We start from the raw sequence: 19,183 nt of genomic DNA on the forward strand, positions 1-19,183 counted from the left end.
CTTTCCTTTCCTTTCCTTTCCTTTCCTTTCCTTTCCTTTCCTTTCCTGTCCTGTCCTGTCCTGTCCTGTCCTGTCCTGTCTTCTTTCTTTTCTTTCTTTCTGACAGTTTCACTCTGTCACCTGGGCTGACGTGTAGTGGTGCGATCATGGCTCACACCAGCCTCCCCGTCTCGAGCTCAAGCCATCCTCCCACCTCAGCCTTTTGAGTAGCTAGGGCTACAGGCGTGCACCACCATGTCCAGTTAATTTTTAAATTCTTTTTAGCCACAACGTTTTGCCATGTTGCCCAGACTGGTCTCAAATTCCTGGGCTCAAGTGATCCTCTCACCTCAGCCTCTGAAAGTGCTGGGATTATAGGCATGAGCCATGATGCCTGGCCCATTTGTCTGTAAGTACTTATGGTCAGAGCAGATCTTCCAAAGGAAGAGAAAAACAGCCAGGTAAGACTCGTATGACATAGCTGAGGAGGTGGCATTTCATCCTTCCATGCACATGCTCCTTATCCACAAGCAGAAAGCTGTAACCTTTGGTGTCCCCACTAGGTCATGATAGATAGACACGCAGGTGATGACCACTGGCTGGCAGTTAGCCAAGGATTCTCAGCTGTGCATGCTGCATGTGTGAGTATGTGTGACAGATCCCTCTGGCAGTTTGGTGGAAAATTGATAAGTTTTGTAAAAATGATATGTTTAAGTCATACAATAAGGTAAATACACATAAAAGGAAATTGGTTTTATTGAAATAGTTACCAAGGCATATTAATATTAATATTTAAAGTTGGTGCGGTGGCTCACACCTGTAAACCCCAGCATTTGGGGAGGCTGAGGTGAGAGGATCACTTGAGGCCAGGAGTTCAAGACCAGCCTGGGCAACAAAGTGGGAGTCTGTTTCTACAATCAATAAAATAAAAAATAAAAATAAAAAGATATATTTAAACTGGGCTATGATAATACATGTGCATCTTTATTGTGTGTTAAGTACCTGGATCTACTTAAGAGGTTCATAATAGTCACAATTTCAAAGTACAAGTGAGCATAAACAGTATTTTGGGATATCTGTGATAACAGTGTTAAGTGTCCTACCTACACTGATAATGGAAGCAAATACTAAATTTCGGTGCATGGTAGTGAAACTAAAGATGTAATTCTTTTTGCCCATTGCAATTTGTAGAACCAATGGAATCTATTTAAAGACTCCTGGGTGGCAAAGGATAAATGCTTGAGGGGATGATATCCCATTCTACATGATGTGATTATTACATATTGCATGCCTGTATCAAAATATCTCATGTACCTCATATATATACACACACACACACACATACATATACATATATACATATACATGATATGTACTCACAAAAAAATAAATAAAGACACCTGGGTGGGATTGGGGTTTTTGGATTTAGGGTGGAGAACATCTGCATTTAGAATTGTGTAGAGGAAAGGTTTTGATTTATTTGTTATACCTCTGTTTTCTTTAAAAAACCTGCATGTGTAGGTAGGAATTTTGCCAGAGGTGGGAATGTAAGAGTCACTGGTTTGCAGTATAGAGCATTCTATACTGAGAGAATTATTTTTATGTCAAAAAGAAAGTGAAGAACCTGGCAGATTAGAATCTTCATGTTATTTTATTTTTTTTTTGAGACGGAGTCTGGCTCTGTCTCCCAGGCTGGAGTGCAGTGGCCGGATCTCAGCTCACTGCAAGCTCCGCCTCCCGGGTTTATGCCATTCTCCTGCCTCAGCCTCCGGAGTAGCTGGGACTACAGGCGCCCGCCACCTCGCCCGGCTAGTTTTTTGCATTTTTTAGTAGAGACGGGGTTTCACCGTGTTAGCCAGGATGGTCTCGATCTCCTGACCTCGTGATCCGCCCGTCTCGGCCTCCCAAAGTGCTGGGATTACAGGCTTGAGCCACCGCGCCTGGCCACTTCATGTTATTTTTATTTAAAAACCTTGGAAGTCTCAATATCAATTAATATTGACTGCTATTTACTGCCATTTTTGGCCAAAAACGCATTTCATTTTAATGAATTTTGTCTTGTTTGAATGTTCATAAGGCTTTGGAGGTAGTTTTAGGAGATAGTTGCCTTTGATTCCTGAGGTATATTATTGGGTCTACCGTGATTCTGTCTCTTGACTTTGCACCTGTTTCCTTCCTGAACGCTGTTTAAAAGAGACTTCCTTTTATGACTCTTTTCTTCCATCCTTTTCTTCCTTCCCATGCTAATGTGAGACACAGAGGTTTTTATGAGGAGCCTGTTGTCTATATGCTGGATCTTGGGAGCCTTGGTTATTTCCTAGAGATGGAAGGTCTGATCTCAGTTAAGTTCTGACCCCAGGACAAGAAGCCTCTGGGGAGTAACTGACTCACTGGGATAGAGCCTGTTTTCACAAGTCAATATTCCTGTCTAGGGAAGGCAGAGGAAACATTCTGGGGAGTGGGTGGAGCTGATGAGGTTCAAGCCTGAGGATGGAGCTTGTCTTTCCTGGGAGCTTGTACAGTGTCATACTCAGGAAATAAGCTTTGTGGGAAAGGTGATGCTTAGTAACCTAGAGCTGTATGCCTTGTAAGGCCCTCACCTTGTCATTCTGCACTGTCAGAAGCACATGAGGGAAGAGTGTAGGCTGTCAGAGCGAGCATCACACTGAAATAGGAACTTCTCAGATAGAGCCTTCTGCCTAAAACGAAGTAACCTTAGTAAATAGGATCTGTGCTACAGAAAATAGAGCACTCTAGCCAGAGTTGTGGAAGACGGAGCTGGTCCTGGGGTCACAGGTGGTGTCTTGGGAAACGTTCTGAAGACACTCAGCTTTCTGGATATTGCACAGTTCATTAGTAGAGGTATGAGCAGTGGTTATGAAGCTCCTTATAAAAGAGACTTAGAGATATACCCAACAGTATTACTAGAGATGGTTCTGGTTCCTGTTTTGCACTTGGGAGTACACACTTGTTCTTGTCCACATTAACCTCCAGCTGTCCACATGATCAACCATCTGCAGACCCACTGCCAGATGAGGGTCGTGTCAGGTCAGAAGTACTAACTCCAGGTCAAACCGTGCTATTTAGAAATTGGGTGTTTTTTTCTTACTCAAACTGACAGTTTTCCTTTGTAGAAGAACTCACTCAGCTTCCACTCTGGGTTAAATATTACCTTTACGTGATCAATATTATCTCCGCCCACCAGATACAGCAACGAGAAAGCCTTTTACAGGAAATGGGGTTAAAAGTGACTGGGTATCTAGAATTCTCTATTTTGTTTGCTAAATTGCAGGCAAATATATTCCCAGAACTAGTTCTGATACCTTTTCAGAAATAGGCTTATTTGACATTGGCTGAAAGTAATATTCTAACACTTTCCTGCTGTGTCAATGAGTGATAAGTTTCTGTTCATCATGAAATTCCTGCAGGCAAAATCCATAGGGACTACATCATGAAGCCTATGAGAATTTTATGGTGGAAACATGAATGGAGCAGGTGGTGGAAGTAGCTCGTCTCCTGTGCATGTGGTACCCACAGGAGATGAGCTAAGGAGAACGCCCTGAAACCTTACCATGCCAGTTTTCTGCCTTCTGTGTCCTGGTTCCATCTGGTTTCTTCATGTCTCTTTTCTTCCTTTTAATTTAATAGCATTTGCTGAAGACCTTCTGTCTTCCAAGTTCAAGTATTAGTCATCTCTGGGCTTTGCCCTTAGATACTCATCATAGTCTAGCAGTGAATATAAGCATTGAGGAAGTAATGGTGACATAATGTGAATGTTCAGTCTGGTATCATCTTCCTCACTCTTTGTAAATCTTGGTGGTCTTAATTCTTTAATGTCAGTGCTTACCTCTTCTGTGTTGTCTTTACAGAAGTCCTCTGGCCTAGCTCTCTCTCCATGTCTAAAATTGTAGAAGTGTCTTCTAGGCACTCCATTCCAAAGTCAATTCTGCAGAAGTCCACCATCCTACAGAAGGAGCAGGTGGGAGGCAATGGACCACAGCCTGGCTTCATGGTAGCAGTTGAAAAGCAATGGAGCACAGACTGGCTTAATTGTAGCAACTGAAAGGCAAGCTTCATCTCATTAGCTGGAGTGTTTACTACTTGAGGATGGGAACTTGATTGGTATATCTTTACATTTTATCAAAATGGGTTTCACCGTGGAAGCATTCAGTGGTACCTCAGTGAATAATTGTAATTAGCTAGGATTTATTTGGGGAATACTTATTGTTCTAAATTTATATGTATTTACATATGCCTACTGTATTAGTCTTTTTTCACACTGCTGATAAAGACATACCGGAGACTGGGTAATTTATAAAGAAAAAGAGGTTTAATGGACTCACAGTTCCATGTGGTTGGGGAGGCTTCACAATTATGGCAAAAGGCAAGGTAAGAACAAAGGCACGTCTTACGTGGCGGAAGGCAAAAAGAGAGAGCTTTTTCAGGGGAACTCCTCATTATAAAACCATCAAATCTCATGAGACTTACTATCACAAGAACAGTATGGGGGAAACTGCCCCCACGTTTCAGTTATCTCCCACAGGGTCCCTCTCACTACACATGGGAATTATGGGAACTACAATTCAAGATGAGATTTGTGTGGAGACACAGCGAAACCATATCACATACATATGCATATCTTTATGTAAGGTATCTTTATGTAAGGTATATGAATATAGGTGTGTATATTCACATGCTCTTGTACTTTCTCAAACACAAACCATAGCACGTGCAATAATATCCTTGAGTTACATCCGCTACTCTGCCCATTTTACACGTAAGAAATGGAGGCATTGATGGTTGTATTAGGGTTCTCCAGAGGGACAGAACTAACAGCACATATAGGTATATAAAGGGGAGTTTATTAAGTAGTATTTATTCACATGATCACAAGGTCCCACAACAGGCCATCTGCAAGCTGAGGAGCAAGGAAGCCAGTCCGAGTCCCAAAGCTGAAGAACTTGGAGTCTGATGTTTGAGGGCAGGAAGCATCCAGCATGGGAGAAAGATGTAGACTTGGAGGCTAAGCCAGTCTAGTCTTTTCACATTTTTCTGTCTACTTTATATTCGCTGGCAGCTGATTAGACGGTGCCCACCCAGATTAAGGGTGGGTCTGCCTTCCTCAGCCCAATGTTAATCTCCTTTGGCAGCACAACTCAGAGACACACCCAGGATCAATACTTTGCATCCTTCAATCCAATCAAGTTGACACTCAGCATTAGCCATCACAATGGTGAACAACCTTCTCTGGTTGCTGATGGAGTTGAAGTGAGAGCCAAGATTTGAATCGTAGTCATAAAACTGCACAAAACCTCTACGCCACACTACCTCCCAGATACATAATGCACACATGAGTAGGTGCTTTTGTGCCTGTTATAGTGCATTTGAGCCTGTTGTTCTTCACTTTGCTCCTGTTATAGGACCATCTCTCTGAAAACAGATGATCAGCATCATACTCTACAGGTACTATTGATTATCTGTAGCATAAAAGCATGGAACATGGGATTTTCAGGGAATGGAGTAGGAAAAATTCCTGAACCTAATCAGTTTAATAGTTTGATATTTTACTTGGTTCGTTCGAATATATATGTGTATACACACATGCATGAAATTACATGAATAAAGTAAGTTGTAATGTATTGTATCTATATAAATCTCTCTAACCTCCAAAAATGTGTATATCCAAACTAATTATTTGTCAATCTCTCCCTGTCTTTCTCCCTGTCTCTCTTTCCACATGTTTATATATGAAATATTTCTCCAGATTAACCAACTGAAATATTAAGCTCCTATCTATGTTTTATATTTCTGCAAATAACCAACCAAAATATTAAAGCAATTAAGCTCCTAAATATTTCATGTATCTATTATACCTATATTATTTCTCCAAACTAACCAACTGAAATATTAAGTTTCTATGTTTTATATATATAAAATATTTCTCCAAATAACCAAGCAAAATATTGAGCTATTAAGCTCCTATGAATGTTTTATATTATTCTATATGTATAGAATAATGTATTTTATATATTTTATATAATATTTTATATTTTATAGTCTATATGGAATAATATATTTTATATTCTATATTATATAGAGTAATATATTTATATTTTATTTTTATAATATATTTTGTAATATATTTGTATGTTTTTTATATATAGAATAATATATTTTATATTATTCTCTATACGGCAGGTTAGTTTGAAGATATCTATACATATAATATATTAAAATTTATTTTAGGCCAAGTGTGGTGGCTCACGCCTGTAATCCCAGCACTCAGGGATGCCAACGTGGGCGGATAGTGAGGTCAGGAGTTCAAGACCAGCCTGGCCAATATGGTGAAACCCTGTGTCTACTAAAAATACAAAAAATTAGCTGGACGTGGTGGCGCATTGTAGTCCTGGCTACTCAGGAGGCTGAGGCAAGAGAATCGCTTGAACCCGGGAGGCGGAAGTTGTAGTGAGCCGAGATCTCACCACTGCACTCCAGCCTAGGTGACAGAGTGAGATTCTATCTCAAAAACATTATTTTGTAGATATAATTTTATGTATAATAAGTTCAAGTACAAACTCATGAAATAGCTCCACTTATATATGAGGAGAATGAAGATTATTTGTACAGTACAATTAGTACAGTGAATTCTGGGAAAAAGTCAGTAAATACTCATTTCAAATCCTTATGTACAATTCAAGTAAAGAAAAATATGCTGGCATTTTTATATCCTGCTAATAAAGGTTATCTGGTGTTGGAACACATATTTTATTTTTACATGTACTTAGTAGGAGTATATATTTGTGGGTACATGAGATATTTTGATATAAACATGTGTAATAATCACATTTGAATAAATGGAGTATATATCACCTGAAGCATTTATTATTTCTTTGTGTTACAGACTTTCCAATTATACCTTTAGTTCTTTAAAAATATGCAGTAAATTAATGTTCACGGCAGTCACCCTGTTGTGCTGTCAAATACTAGATCTTATTCATTCTGTCTATATTTTTGTGTTCATTAACCATCCCCACTTCTCTCTCCCTCCCATTACGCTTCCCAGCCTCTGGTAGCCATCATTCTACTCTCTAGCTCCCTGACTGCAACTGGAAGAAATATTTGTAAAGGATAGGCTGGAAGGCTACATTGCCTCTCACTGTTTCTGGCACACTAAACCTTGCCATTTTCTGCAGTACGGATTGTCTAGCTTCAGTTATGCCTTGCTACTTCAGTGAAGGACTTTCGGTTCGCACTGGGCTCCTATACTGAGTTTGCTTTGGAGATAATAGTCTGATATGTTAGAGCGTCGTAGTGGTGAAAGCAACTTAAGAGGTCACTGGCACAAGCCCTCATTTTGCAGTGGAGGGAGTTGATGGTGGGGGCACTAATTGATGGGCCAGAGAGCACTTGGCTAATTAGTGAGCAGGGCTATAGCAGACTCAGGTGCCATGACTGTGCTTGCCATGGCTGGCAGGATCCCAGGGCTTTTCAGTGTAATATGTGGGTAGATGGTCTGTTGCCTTGGGCTTGTTGCATAATCATGGAGAAAATAGTTTATATTTTCCCTTCAATTTTTAAATCCAAGATAGTTTGATAGCACATGGGAAAATAAAGTCATTGGGTAAAACTTATACAGATGAGAATCTTTTGATTAAATTTTCATTGTAAAATAATCATAGTCATAAAAAGTGTATCAAAATGTGTATACGGATATTCATTTTAAAGAGTGAAAAATAATCAGATACGTGGTATTGTACCTACTGACAGACAAGGAAAAAGAACATTCCCACTGTTTTTATATACCAGTGTGAGTTGCTTCCCTCTCTCCTACTTCTCAGTGAAATCTAATTCCCCAAGATTCGGTTTTCATAATGCCCTTGCTATATATTTCAGGGCAGACATAGCTCTGAGCAATGTATTGTTTAGTTTTACTATTATGTAAATAAAATCACACTTTTTGTAGTCTTCTGTGACTTGCCTTTTATGTTTGAGATTTTCCTATTTTCCTCCATATATCTGTATTTTATTCATTTTTGACTGTTTTGTGAAGCCTTCTGTTTTAATATGCCAACATTTATTTATTCATTATCCTATTTGTGGATATCTGGATTGTGGCAATATTTTTTGCAATTATAATTGGGGCTTATTTATCCTCAGCAAACTAACACAGGAACAGAAAATCAAACACTGCATGTTCTCACTTGTAAGTGGGAGCTGAATGATGAGAACACATGGACACATGGGGGAGGGAAACAGCACACACTCAGAACTGTCAGGGGATGCCTGGAGGGGAGAGCATCAGGAAGAATAGCTAATGGATGCTGGGCTTAATACCTAGGTGATGGGTTGATTTGTGCAGCAAACACCATGGCACATGTTTACCTGTGTAACAAACCTGCACATCCTGCACATGTACCCTGGAACTTGAAGAAAAAAATATGGGGCTGCAGTGGACATTTCTGTGCATATTTCCTGATGCATGGGAGTTCTAGTTGCTCCACATCGTTGCTCAGTACTTGGCATCATTGTTTGTTTGTATTTTTATTGATCCTATTGTGATTTCATCTGCATTTCACCAATAATGAATAACATTGAGCCTCTTGTCCTACGTTGAGGTTATCTGTAGATTTGAGGACTCCTTCCTGGATGTGGATTTATGGTGGAGGAACCAACAAAGATGGCTTTGAGTGTAGGCTGAATTACTAGAAAAGTAATGATCTAGTTATCCAAATATGAAACAAAAGCATGGAAGCAGTTTGGGGATTGGAGAATGAGAGTTTTAGGAGCACCATATGACGTCTATCTGACTATATTCTTGAAGAGAAGATAGTGGTGGCACTACAGGCATGGTGGCACACACCATGTTGTCAGCTGGTACTACAGGTGTATACCTCCATGACCTTCAGGATATATGACTTTGAGTTCGGTGAGAGAGATGAACACAACGCCTAGAGAGATCTGCAAATTATTTGATTTAAATTTAGAAATTGTGTTTGGAAAACATTTAATTTGACACAGAAAATCAAGCATTAGTGAGCTTTTATTATTTGCCAGTCCTTGTGCTAGCTTTAGATATGCAGAAGATGAATAAGAAGAAAAAAAGCACCACAGGTAGGGGTAGATACTTTCATGAGAATGTAAGCTTCTAGTGGGCGGGAACTCCTTCTTTACCCCATTATGTACCCTTAGTGATCTTTACGGGATACTTCTATGGTCTGAAGACTTGTATCTTTCCAGAATCCACATGTTGACATTGTAACCCCAAAGTGATGGTGCTAAGAGGTAGGGCCTTTGGAGCTGATGAGATCATGAGGGTGGATGCCCCAGAATGGCATTAATGACATTTTAAAATATACCACAGGGAAATTCCTTGCCCTTTCCCCCTTTTCCAAAGTTATAAGGAAAATACAGCCCTCTAGGAAGCGGGCCCTCACCATACACTGAATCTACCATGCCTTGATCTTGTATTTCCAGCCTCCAGAGCTGTGAGCAATGAATATCTGTGGTTTATAAGCCCCCCAGGCTATGGTATTTTGTTACAGCAGCCTGAATGGACTAAGCCAACTTCTAAGTTTTGGTGTTGTCTTATTTCTTTGGTCAGTATAAGATCTTTCTGTCTACATAGTTTGCTCTAGAAAGATGTATGTTCTATTCCTAATGCTATCTTTGTCTTTCCTATCTAGGGAATATCCTCCTATCCAATTGGTCTTGACTGGGCGACATATAAGCCATTAACTCTTTACCCTTGGGTTTAGTTTGGGTTCTGCTAAGCCCCTTGCTGAAAATTCTGGTTTCTATAGTTATGGCTCATGCATGTTCCTGACTCATTAAACTTCAGTGGAAGAACAGAAATGGTGAGGGAGGTGATGGAGTTGACACTTTGAGCTGCCATATGGTGAAAGACCATCTTGAAGATAGTACATTTGGCATCTTTTTTTTTTTTTTTAAGAGACGGGGTCTTGCTAGTTTGCCCAGGCTAAACTCAAACTCCTGAGTTCAAATGATGCTCCTGGCTCAGCCTCCTGATTACCTGGCAATACAGGCATGTGCCACCATGCCTGGGCACATTTTTACTCTCCAATTGCTTAATATATAGTAAAGATAATGGTTCAGAATGGTAAATTTTGTGTGTGTGTGTGTATACCAGTAACATTTTATTTATTTATTTTTACCTTGAACATATTCAGTATTTATTTGACAATTTTTTAAAATTTCAACTTTTTTTTTGATTCATGGGATATATGTGCAGGGTTTTTTTTTTTACCTGACTGTGTTGGATGGTGCTGAGGTTTGAGGTACAGTTGATTCTGTCACACAGGTATGGAGTGTAGCACCCAACAGGTAGTTTTTCTACCTTTCCCCCCGCTCCCCACTGTAGTAGTCCCGAGTTTCTGTTATTGCTTTATGTCCATGAGTACCCAATGTTTAGCTCCCACTTCTAAGTAAGAACATGTGGTATTTGATTTTCTGTTTCTGCACTAATTCGCTTAAAATAATGGCTTCCCGCTGCATTCATGTTGCTGCAAAGGACATGATTTCATTTGTTTTTATGGCCGCGTAGTAATCCATGGTATATATGCATCACATTTTCTTTATTCAATTCACCACTGGTGGACTCTTAGATTGATTCCATGTCTTTGCTATTGTGAATAGTGCTGTGATGAGCATACATGTCCATGTGTCTTTTTGGTAGAACAATTTATTTTCCTTTGTGTGTATACCCAGTAATGGGATTGCTAGGTCGAATGGTAGTTCCTCTTTTAAGTTCCTTGAGAAATCTCCATACTGCTTTACACAATGGCTGAACTAATTGATGTTCTTACCAACAGTGTATATAGCCTTCTCTTTTCTCTGCAGCCTCAACAGCATCTGTTGTTTTTTGATGTTTTATGGATAGCCATTCTGACTAGTGTAAGATGGTATCTCATTGTGGTTTTTATTTGCATTTCTTTGGTGGAAAATGGTGGATTTTTAAATGGGATTTGATTTTTAGATTTAATAGAAACTGCATAGGTGACTGTGCAAAGAACTCTTAAGCTTTGACAAAAGCCAAATTAGATTGTAATCTCCTTTGTGTAGGAGAGGAAATAAAGACCAGAATATTAAAATATCTACATGTACAAAAATAGACAAACTGGCAGATTGCTGGTGTTGGATGGATGTTGAGCAGGGATGGAGGACGTGTGTGTGCGTGAATGCATGGCCATGTGTGGAGAGTGGTTGTTCATGTTGGTAATAGCATGGAGCTTTGGGCTTCAGAACAAAAGATAAGCCACATCCCACTCAGGTACCCTAAAATGTTTTCTGCACTAGACACAAAAGAAAAGGGAAGCCAGAGATGTATGTAGCTTGTGCAGAGTTTTGGGAAGAGCTCTTCTAGACTTTCTTTGTGAGCGGTATAGAAGGATTATTATACAAGCCCAGTAATTTGGGCAAGGATCAGCTTCTGTTGCTTTTGTTTTCTGGATGCTCCATCATGAATGTGCGATGGAAGCGGGATGTCTCAAGTGCTCCTTGTTCTCAGAAACCTCCTGGCAGCAGACATCTCAGTGGGCCCAGATGTTCAGCGTGGCTGGAAGTAAAACACAGGGAAGGGTGCTCTTTCTCAGTTATCCTATTTTTTTTTTAATGCATCTACAAAGCTTCCTGTTTCTAATATATTCCAAGCCTTTGAAAGACAAGGCCATAAACACTCAGGAGATGTGATTTTATTCATTTTAAAGTCCAAATACCAAAATACCTGTTATCAGAGCTCACCTTAATTAAATATGTATCTTAAAATTCAACCAATCTCAATTTAAGGAATGCATACTTTGGGGAGAAATGTATTACAATTTTTATTCTGAACACTTTAAATTCTGATAAGCCTAATAGTGTGAGCCTTGCCTTAATTGCAACCTGAGTCAGAATAACTGCCCTGCAGAGAATCATTTAAAATACCCAATCAAGTTATAAATCAGTCAAAATGCCATTCTGAGATATTATTTTATGCAGTCTTTGCAGAGAATAAATGCTATATAGCCCTTCTTCACTCCCAAAGTATATGTATATATTTAATGAAGTTAGTTTTCATCTTTTTTATTAACATTTTTTATCCATTAAAAATTTTAGAATTCATTTTGTAGTATATCCTCTTTATCTTAGGAATATTAAAAATCTACCTATTTATGAATAACTATCAATAACCATGTTTCATCCTTTGTGAAATCCTTTTCAGTTTTTGAAACTCACATGGGAGATCTTTTATTATTTTGCCCACAAGGATATAGGTTGGTTAAATTTACAGTGATTCTTTAATGATGATAATGTACATTTGATTGATATCAGTAAGAAATATTAATATCTTCAATATCAATATTGCTTGTAATGCTAGAAATTTACAAGTTGCCAATTTTTTGAATGTAACTATATTTACACACACACACACGTACATGACAGCACTAGTTATATTCACTAAATATACCTACTGATACTTAATCATTTACACAGCCACTATAATTTTATACTTGATGGTTTAAACCAGTAATTCTCACTTGAGGGTGGTTTTGGCCCCCCGGCTATCTAGCACTATCTAGAGACATTTTCCATAGTTAAAACTGGGTAGGAGGTGCCACTTTCATCTAGTGAGTAGAGGTCAGGGATACTGCAAAATACTTGGGCTTTAGATTATAGTAATTTTGTGCAAATTAGCCAAATTTCAAAAAACGAGGGAGTAAAAAAAGATAGCTCTCAACCTGTGAATATTGTGAATGCCCGATCTAGAACTAGTAAGTCAACAGATGCCCTTGGTTGGGCCCGTCTTCTTAGGTTGCTGCTGCTTCATAATTGCTCACTGCCCATCAGGACCTTGTGGGATGCAGATTTAGACAGAGGAGGGATTTGATCATACAGCTGGATCAGTCATAACCAATATGTGGCTCATAGCCTCATTCACATTGAGTTTGAGACTTTAAGACGTGGGCTGGAATTCCTCATGGAACTAACTTTATATACCTTGGAAGAAGTCCACCCACTGAATTCTACATTTATTGAGCTCTGTGTTTCAGGGACTGTGCAATACCTTGAGGATACATACTATCTCATTTAGTCCCAAGTAGCTTTTAAATACTTGGGATTAAATGAGATAGTATGTAAAACCAAATACTTTACAGCTACGTGGGACTAAGTGTGATAGCATGTAAAATCCCAAATAGTAGACTGGTAAAGTGAGTCCTAAAGAATTTGAATGACCTGCTGTCAGCCTACTCAGCACTAACAGTGAGTTGATAGCACCTTGTGTCTCTGTACCCAGGAATCTTTTGGGCAGGTCTGTGTTGAACATTGCAGCATGTTGTATATGTTGACTGGGCATCTTCTGTGCCCTTCAGCTTTTGCCTGTAGGCTCCCTTCCTGCTCGGCACAGCTCCATGAACCAGGTGGAACACACCATTTTACCTTTTTGCAGTCTGCAGAGGTTGACTTGCTTCCCTCAGCTCACAGAGGTAGCATCCCAGGACTCAGGTTCATCTGAATTACAAGTTGATGGCCTCACTGCTCACAATAGCAAAGACATGGAATCAACCTAAAGGCCCATCACTAGTAGATTGGATAAAGAAAATATGGTTCATATATACCATAGAATACTATGTAGTGATAAAAAAGAACGAGATTATGTCCTTTGCAGGAACATGGATGGAAGCGGAGACTATTATCCTTAGCAAACTAATCCAGGAAAAGTAAACCACATACTGCATATTCCCACTTACAAGTGGGAGCTAAAGATGAGAACTCATGAACACAAAGAAGGAAACAATAGAAAAAGGAGCATATTGGAGGGTGGGCAGTGGGAGGAGGTAGAGGATTAGGAAAAATATTTATTGGGTACTAGGCCTGGTACCTGGGTGATGAAATAATCAGTACAACTAACCCCTGTGACAAAAGTTTACCTGTATGGCAAATTTGCACACCTACCCCTGAAGCCAAAATAGAAGTTTTAAAAAAAAGTTGATGATTTCACCTATTCTCCTGGGGAAGGCTCTGAAAGTAACAGCTACCTCTAGTTAAAAATCTTTCAGGAAAGAATCAACCAAACACAACATCACCTCTTTGTTTTTCTTGTCTGTCTCTTGATTATCAGAAATGGGATTGCTGTATGGCAGACATCCAAATGTTGTCTACAGTAGAATTCAAAGATAGAAGCAAACACCTAAATCAGCCATGTGGTGAGATGCTACTTGTCACTTTCAAAGTTACAATCCAGATTTTCAGTGTATTTTCATCCATCTCTGGTGAACTTTTCCCAGGATGTCATGTACTATGGAATTTCCCCCTGTTGGTATTATTGTTCTGTGACAGATCCAGCTCCAATGTGTTTTATTTAAAAAAAAAAAGCCATGTGATGTATTCTGTTCAATTGCTTACTTAAATGAAACGGATAATTATTTTTTGATGCAAATGCTCTGAATAACCCACAAAATCCTTAGAAACACATTTGCATACTTTGAGATGAAGAACTCTCTAAAGGCACCCTCCTTGTGATACCTAGTGAAATGGTTTCCGTTATTAGGGGGTCATTTAACATACTGTCCATTGCTGCACAGCATTCTTTTATTGTCACAGGAGCAGCGATTTCTCTAGGGATAGTCATATTATCCATGTAGAGACAAACTGAGGTGGTTACCCTTTAAAAGTTGACTCCAGGCTCACTGGGAAAGTAACTCAAATGTAGCCTCAGCTTTTTAAATGGGCTGAAGAGTGAAGAGCATACCCTCTAAGGCATGCAATGGATTACTGGAAAGTCAGGACAATTGTATCAACACTTTTAATTATGAATGAAGTCTTCAGGAGACTAGCACTACAGCATGTATTTGAAATGCACCATCTTGTATAGTTTTTTTTACAAGGAAGCTGAGATTCAGAGCAGTGAAATATGTAGCCTAAATATATATGCACTTGACCAGACCAAGGAGAATTTGTGTCCAAAGTCTACGCTCTTTTCATTTGATGATGTTCCCTTTGTGACCTGATAAATATCCACATCATGATGCCAGATTGACTTGGATGCATACTTCCATTTTCCTCCTACTGGAAAACTTTTAGAGCTCCATGCATGTCTCCTTAGGAAAATGTGACAGTTTCCTTAAACATTTGAGAACCAGTGTTTTGGAAGTACCCATGTATTGATAACCAGTCTGGTAAACAATAGCAAAACTGGGAGGTGTCGTTACCATAATCTGCATAACCTGCATAACTCTTGAACATCTGTTTGTTCATTCAACACAGATTTGTTTAATGTTTTCTAAATGTCAGGCATTGTTCATGGTGATAGGATGTACAGCAGGAATTAAGACAAGTGGTGGCTGCTAGGCATAGTGACTCATGTCCATAATCCCAACACTTTGAAAGGTTGAGGGGGAGGATCTCTTGAGGCCAGCCTGGACAACATAGGGAGACCCGACGTCTACAAAAAAATCCAATGAATTAGCCGGACATAGTGGTGCATACCTGTAGTCCCAGCTACTCGGGAGGGTGAGGCAGGAGGATGGGTTGAGCCCAGGAGTTGGAGGCTGCAGTGAACTATGATAGCACTACTGCATTGCAGCTTGGGCAATATAGCAAGACACCAGCTCTGAAAAAAAAAAAAAAACAAATAAAGACAGCTGATGTTCTTGCTCTTGTCTATTATGTGGAGATGGCACTATACACATTCCTATACAAATGAATAGGAATTTCATAGAGAGATGTTGTGGATTTCATGGAAGAGCCAGCCAGTGTTCTAGATGGTCATTGTATGGCTTCATTATTCTTGTCTGCTTTCTTCCTCTTTTAGGCTGCCTTGGAGTTTTCATAAGAAATTGTCCCTGGAGGTGTTAGATGGTCACAGCTTCCTTGGAGCATTGCAGTTGCTGGAATCCAGTTTCAGAATTAAGGGAGGGCTGCCCTCTGGCAATGGGCTGCCAAGAAAACCGCTGTGCTTGTTCTTAACCTCAGGCTCTGTCTGTGATCAGTCTGAGAGTCTCTCCCAGGTCTTCTGCTCCCTGGAAAGCCCTATCTCTCTGCAGGCTCGCCTCTGGGCTTTGTCTCCTTGGAGCCACATCACTGGGACAGCTGCGGATGTGGATGCAGATTTGAACCATGTCGCGGCCCCAGGGACTGTTATGGCTTCCTCTGTTGTTCACCCCAGTCTGCGTCATGTTAAACTCCAATGTCCTCCTGTGGATAACGGCTCTTGCCATCAGATTCACCCTCATTGACAGCCAAGCACAGTATCCAGTTGTCAACACAAATTATGGCAAAATCCGGGGCCTAAAAACACCGTTACCCAGTGAGATCTTGGGTCCAGTGGAACAGTACTTAGGGGTCCCCTATGCCTCACCCCCCACTGGAGAGAGGCGGTTTCAGCCCCCAGAACCCCCATCCTCCTGGACTGGCATCCGAAATACTACTCAGTTTGCTGCTGTGTGCCCCCAGCACCTGGATGAGAGATCCTTATTGCATGACATGCTGCCCATCTGGTTTACTGCCAATTTGGATACTTTGATGACCTATGTTCAAGATCAAAATGAAGACTGCCTTTACTTAAACATCTATGTGCCCACGGAAGATGGTGAGTACCTCATTGGAACAGAAAACAATACCTCTTGGGCAGTGTATAGAGACATGTGCCAGGAGGGTTTTAAAGTGTCTCGTGCATGATCTTTTCTATAACCCGTTTATTTTAATTTATTTTTCATTTTACAAATGCAGTTCTTGCAACAACTTATCACGTGTTCCACTTGTATATATTGGGCCATCTACTGGCTAGAGAAAACTATAAAAAATGACTTTAATTATTTTCATATATTGCCTTCTTAACTTTTTATAATGCTTATTTGCAGATGAAAATAAATATGAGCATATAATGTTGCATGTTATACCTGAATCATCTGTAAAGGAATGAGTCTATAGAAAAATAATAGAATTAAGTACACTATTATGTTCCAGTTTGCAAACTGAAAGATAGAGAAAATGGTTCTTTCAGCCTTAATGACTTCAGATATTAGCAACTTTTATGAGTTTTCAAAGAAAAACTTGATAATGGTTAATATACACGCAGGGGATAGTTCATACAATGGTTGGATTTCATTGTTTAGAATCCGTTTTCTTAACGTAAATTTGGATGTTCTTTTCTTCCAATATTCGCTGCAATCAGATGGCAAAATGTAGTCAGATGATTCTAGCTACATTAGAGATGAACACGTTTGTATTTTTAAAAATTTCCTTTGTTTAGTAAAACAACAATGAAAGTCTGTAGACACAATAACATTTAATATGTTAACCTAATGCTAGTGAAACATGAATAGTTTTATGTCTATAGATTTCAAATTCAGACTTCCTAGGAAGAATAACCAGACTAAAGTATGCCACAGTACTATCACATTTCCCAGTTAGCATTTCCATATGCCATATGAGGAGAAAAACAACAGAGAATAAAATATACCTGGAAAGAAAGGAAGAAAGGAAGTTAATTTGTGGGAATGATAGATGTATCTAATGTAGAAACTAGACTGTGTCCTTTGTATAAAGTTCTTCGTGGAGAGTGTGATAAATTTCTTTTATGGAGAAATTTTTTCTTCTTCCTTTTTTTTTTTTTTTTTTTTTTCACTTCAATCCCTGGAAAACATTTTTTTCAGTAAGATTTGGCTGAAAATACTAAATAAACAACGACATTAATCCAATGATCTCCAAAATTGTATTGCATCTATCAGATGACTTTCTCCATATAAATTCCAGATAGTCTAAGTTAGAGTGTCATGAAAAACCAGACCAGGGTTGTGTGTCAATGAGATTACAAATTGTCATTGAGATTACAAAGAACAGCCCAGAGAAAGAAATTAAAGGACTCTGCTTCATTATATTAGTGGTTTCTGGCATATTGCCCTTGTCGTTATGGTGACAGACCTCACAATTATCTCATAAAGTCCAGGTCTGAATGTGATTCAAGGAGTTAAACTGACATTTGGACGCTGTACTTCCATGGGGTGCTCTGAGCTGTCTCCGTGCCTAACAGTCCCTCTTTGTGTGTATGTGAGATGAATAAGAGCTCTCAAAAGCAATTAGGGTTCTCATTTGAGCAGCCACCTGGGTTGATATCTTTCTCATAAGGAACTATTCAAACAAAAACCAAAAAGAAAGGAAGACAAAAATGGGGAGAAAACCCCGAAAACAGGACAAAGGGTTAAAATTGCTTTCATAATACCTTGGATGTGCTAGAGTCTGGTGATTTTATAGAGCTAGCCTTGGCAACAATGAATGCACTTCAAATAGAAGGCCGCCTCGTATAGGAGTTGGACAGAATGAGGCCACCCATGAGAAACAAATCAATAGCCTTCCTGACTGCAGAGCCCTGTATGTACAATTGTGTGGCTGGAGACCACAAACAAACAGTGTGGCCGTTTCATTGTGATTCAGTATTGAATTAAAATTCGAGGAATGTAAATATGTGAAAAATGCTATTCAGTGAAAAAGTAAGCCAAACCTGATAATAAACCCAGTTCCACTTGTTTCGTTCTTTAGGCTTTTTGAAGCATTATGCACATATGATCTTGACAAGGGAATCAGAAATCTAATAGTGACTGAAAAAGTAGAAGCCATCTCCCCACTATGTGTAAACCTTAGAATTTTGCTGGTGAGAGTTCAAAGCTACAGCCCTGCATGTTTGTACAGTCCACAAATCACAGCCGATTGGGTTAGGAGTTTTTGTTTTTGGTTGCTTGCTTGTTTTCTTAACTCTATCAACCAAGAAGCAGTGCACGCGGGGTGTGGTGGCTCATGCCTGTAATCCCAGCACTTTTGGGAGGCCGAGGCGGGCAGATCATGAGGTCAGAAGATCGAGACCATCCTGGCTAACGTGGCGAAACCCCATCTCTACTAAAAATACAAAAATTAGCTGGGCATGGTGGCGCGTGTCTGTAGTCCCAGCTACTTGGGAGGCTGAGGCAGGAGAATCGCTTGAACCCAGGAGGCAGAGGTTGTACTGAGCCAAGATGGCACCATTGCACTCCAGCCTGGCAACATAGCAAGACTCCATCTCAAAAAAAAAAAAAAAAAAAAAAGTACCAATGCAGAGCTTTAGATATTTAATTATTGGTTATTCACTAAATGAATGAACTCCGCATCCACAACAGCATATTGAAATGTTGACATCATGCTGATTCTCTCCAAAGGCCTTCCCTTAGACAGTTTC

General features: G+C 39.5%; 1 protein-coding gene across 7 annotated transcripts in view; it reads left to right on the top strand.

Annotated features, from left to right (window-relative positions):
• NLGN4X (neuroligin 4 X-linked) overlaps window positions 1-19,183 on the top strand; it is a 346,528-nt gene that overhangs the window by 64,323 nt on the left and 263,022 nt on the right. For 4 of the 7 annotated variants that reach the window (XM_026451806.2, XM_026451808.2, XM_026451805.1 and 1 more), the window contains one exon: window positions 15,788-16,564. In XM_026451806.2, the coding sequence (XP_026307591.1) occupies window positions 16,093-16,564 (472 nt within the window). In that variant the 5' untranslated portion in view covers window positions 15,788-16,092. Of the gene's footprint in view, window positions 1-15,787; window positions 16,565-19,183 lie in introns of those variants that run through there. The other 3 variants (XM_026451804.1, XM_031934994.1, XM_026451809.1) reach the window with 1 other exon arrangement.

This window comes from Piliocolobus tephrosceles, chromosome Y (genome assembly GCF_002776525.5).
Source record: "Piliocolobus tephrosceles isolate RC106 chromosome Y, ASM277652v3, whole genome shotgun sequence".
Taxonomy (NCBI): domain Eukaryota; kingdom Metazoa; phylum Chordata; class Mammalia; order Primates; family Cercopithecidae; genus Piliocolobus; species Piliocolobus tephrosceles.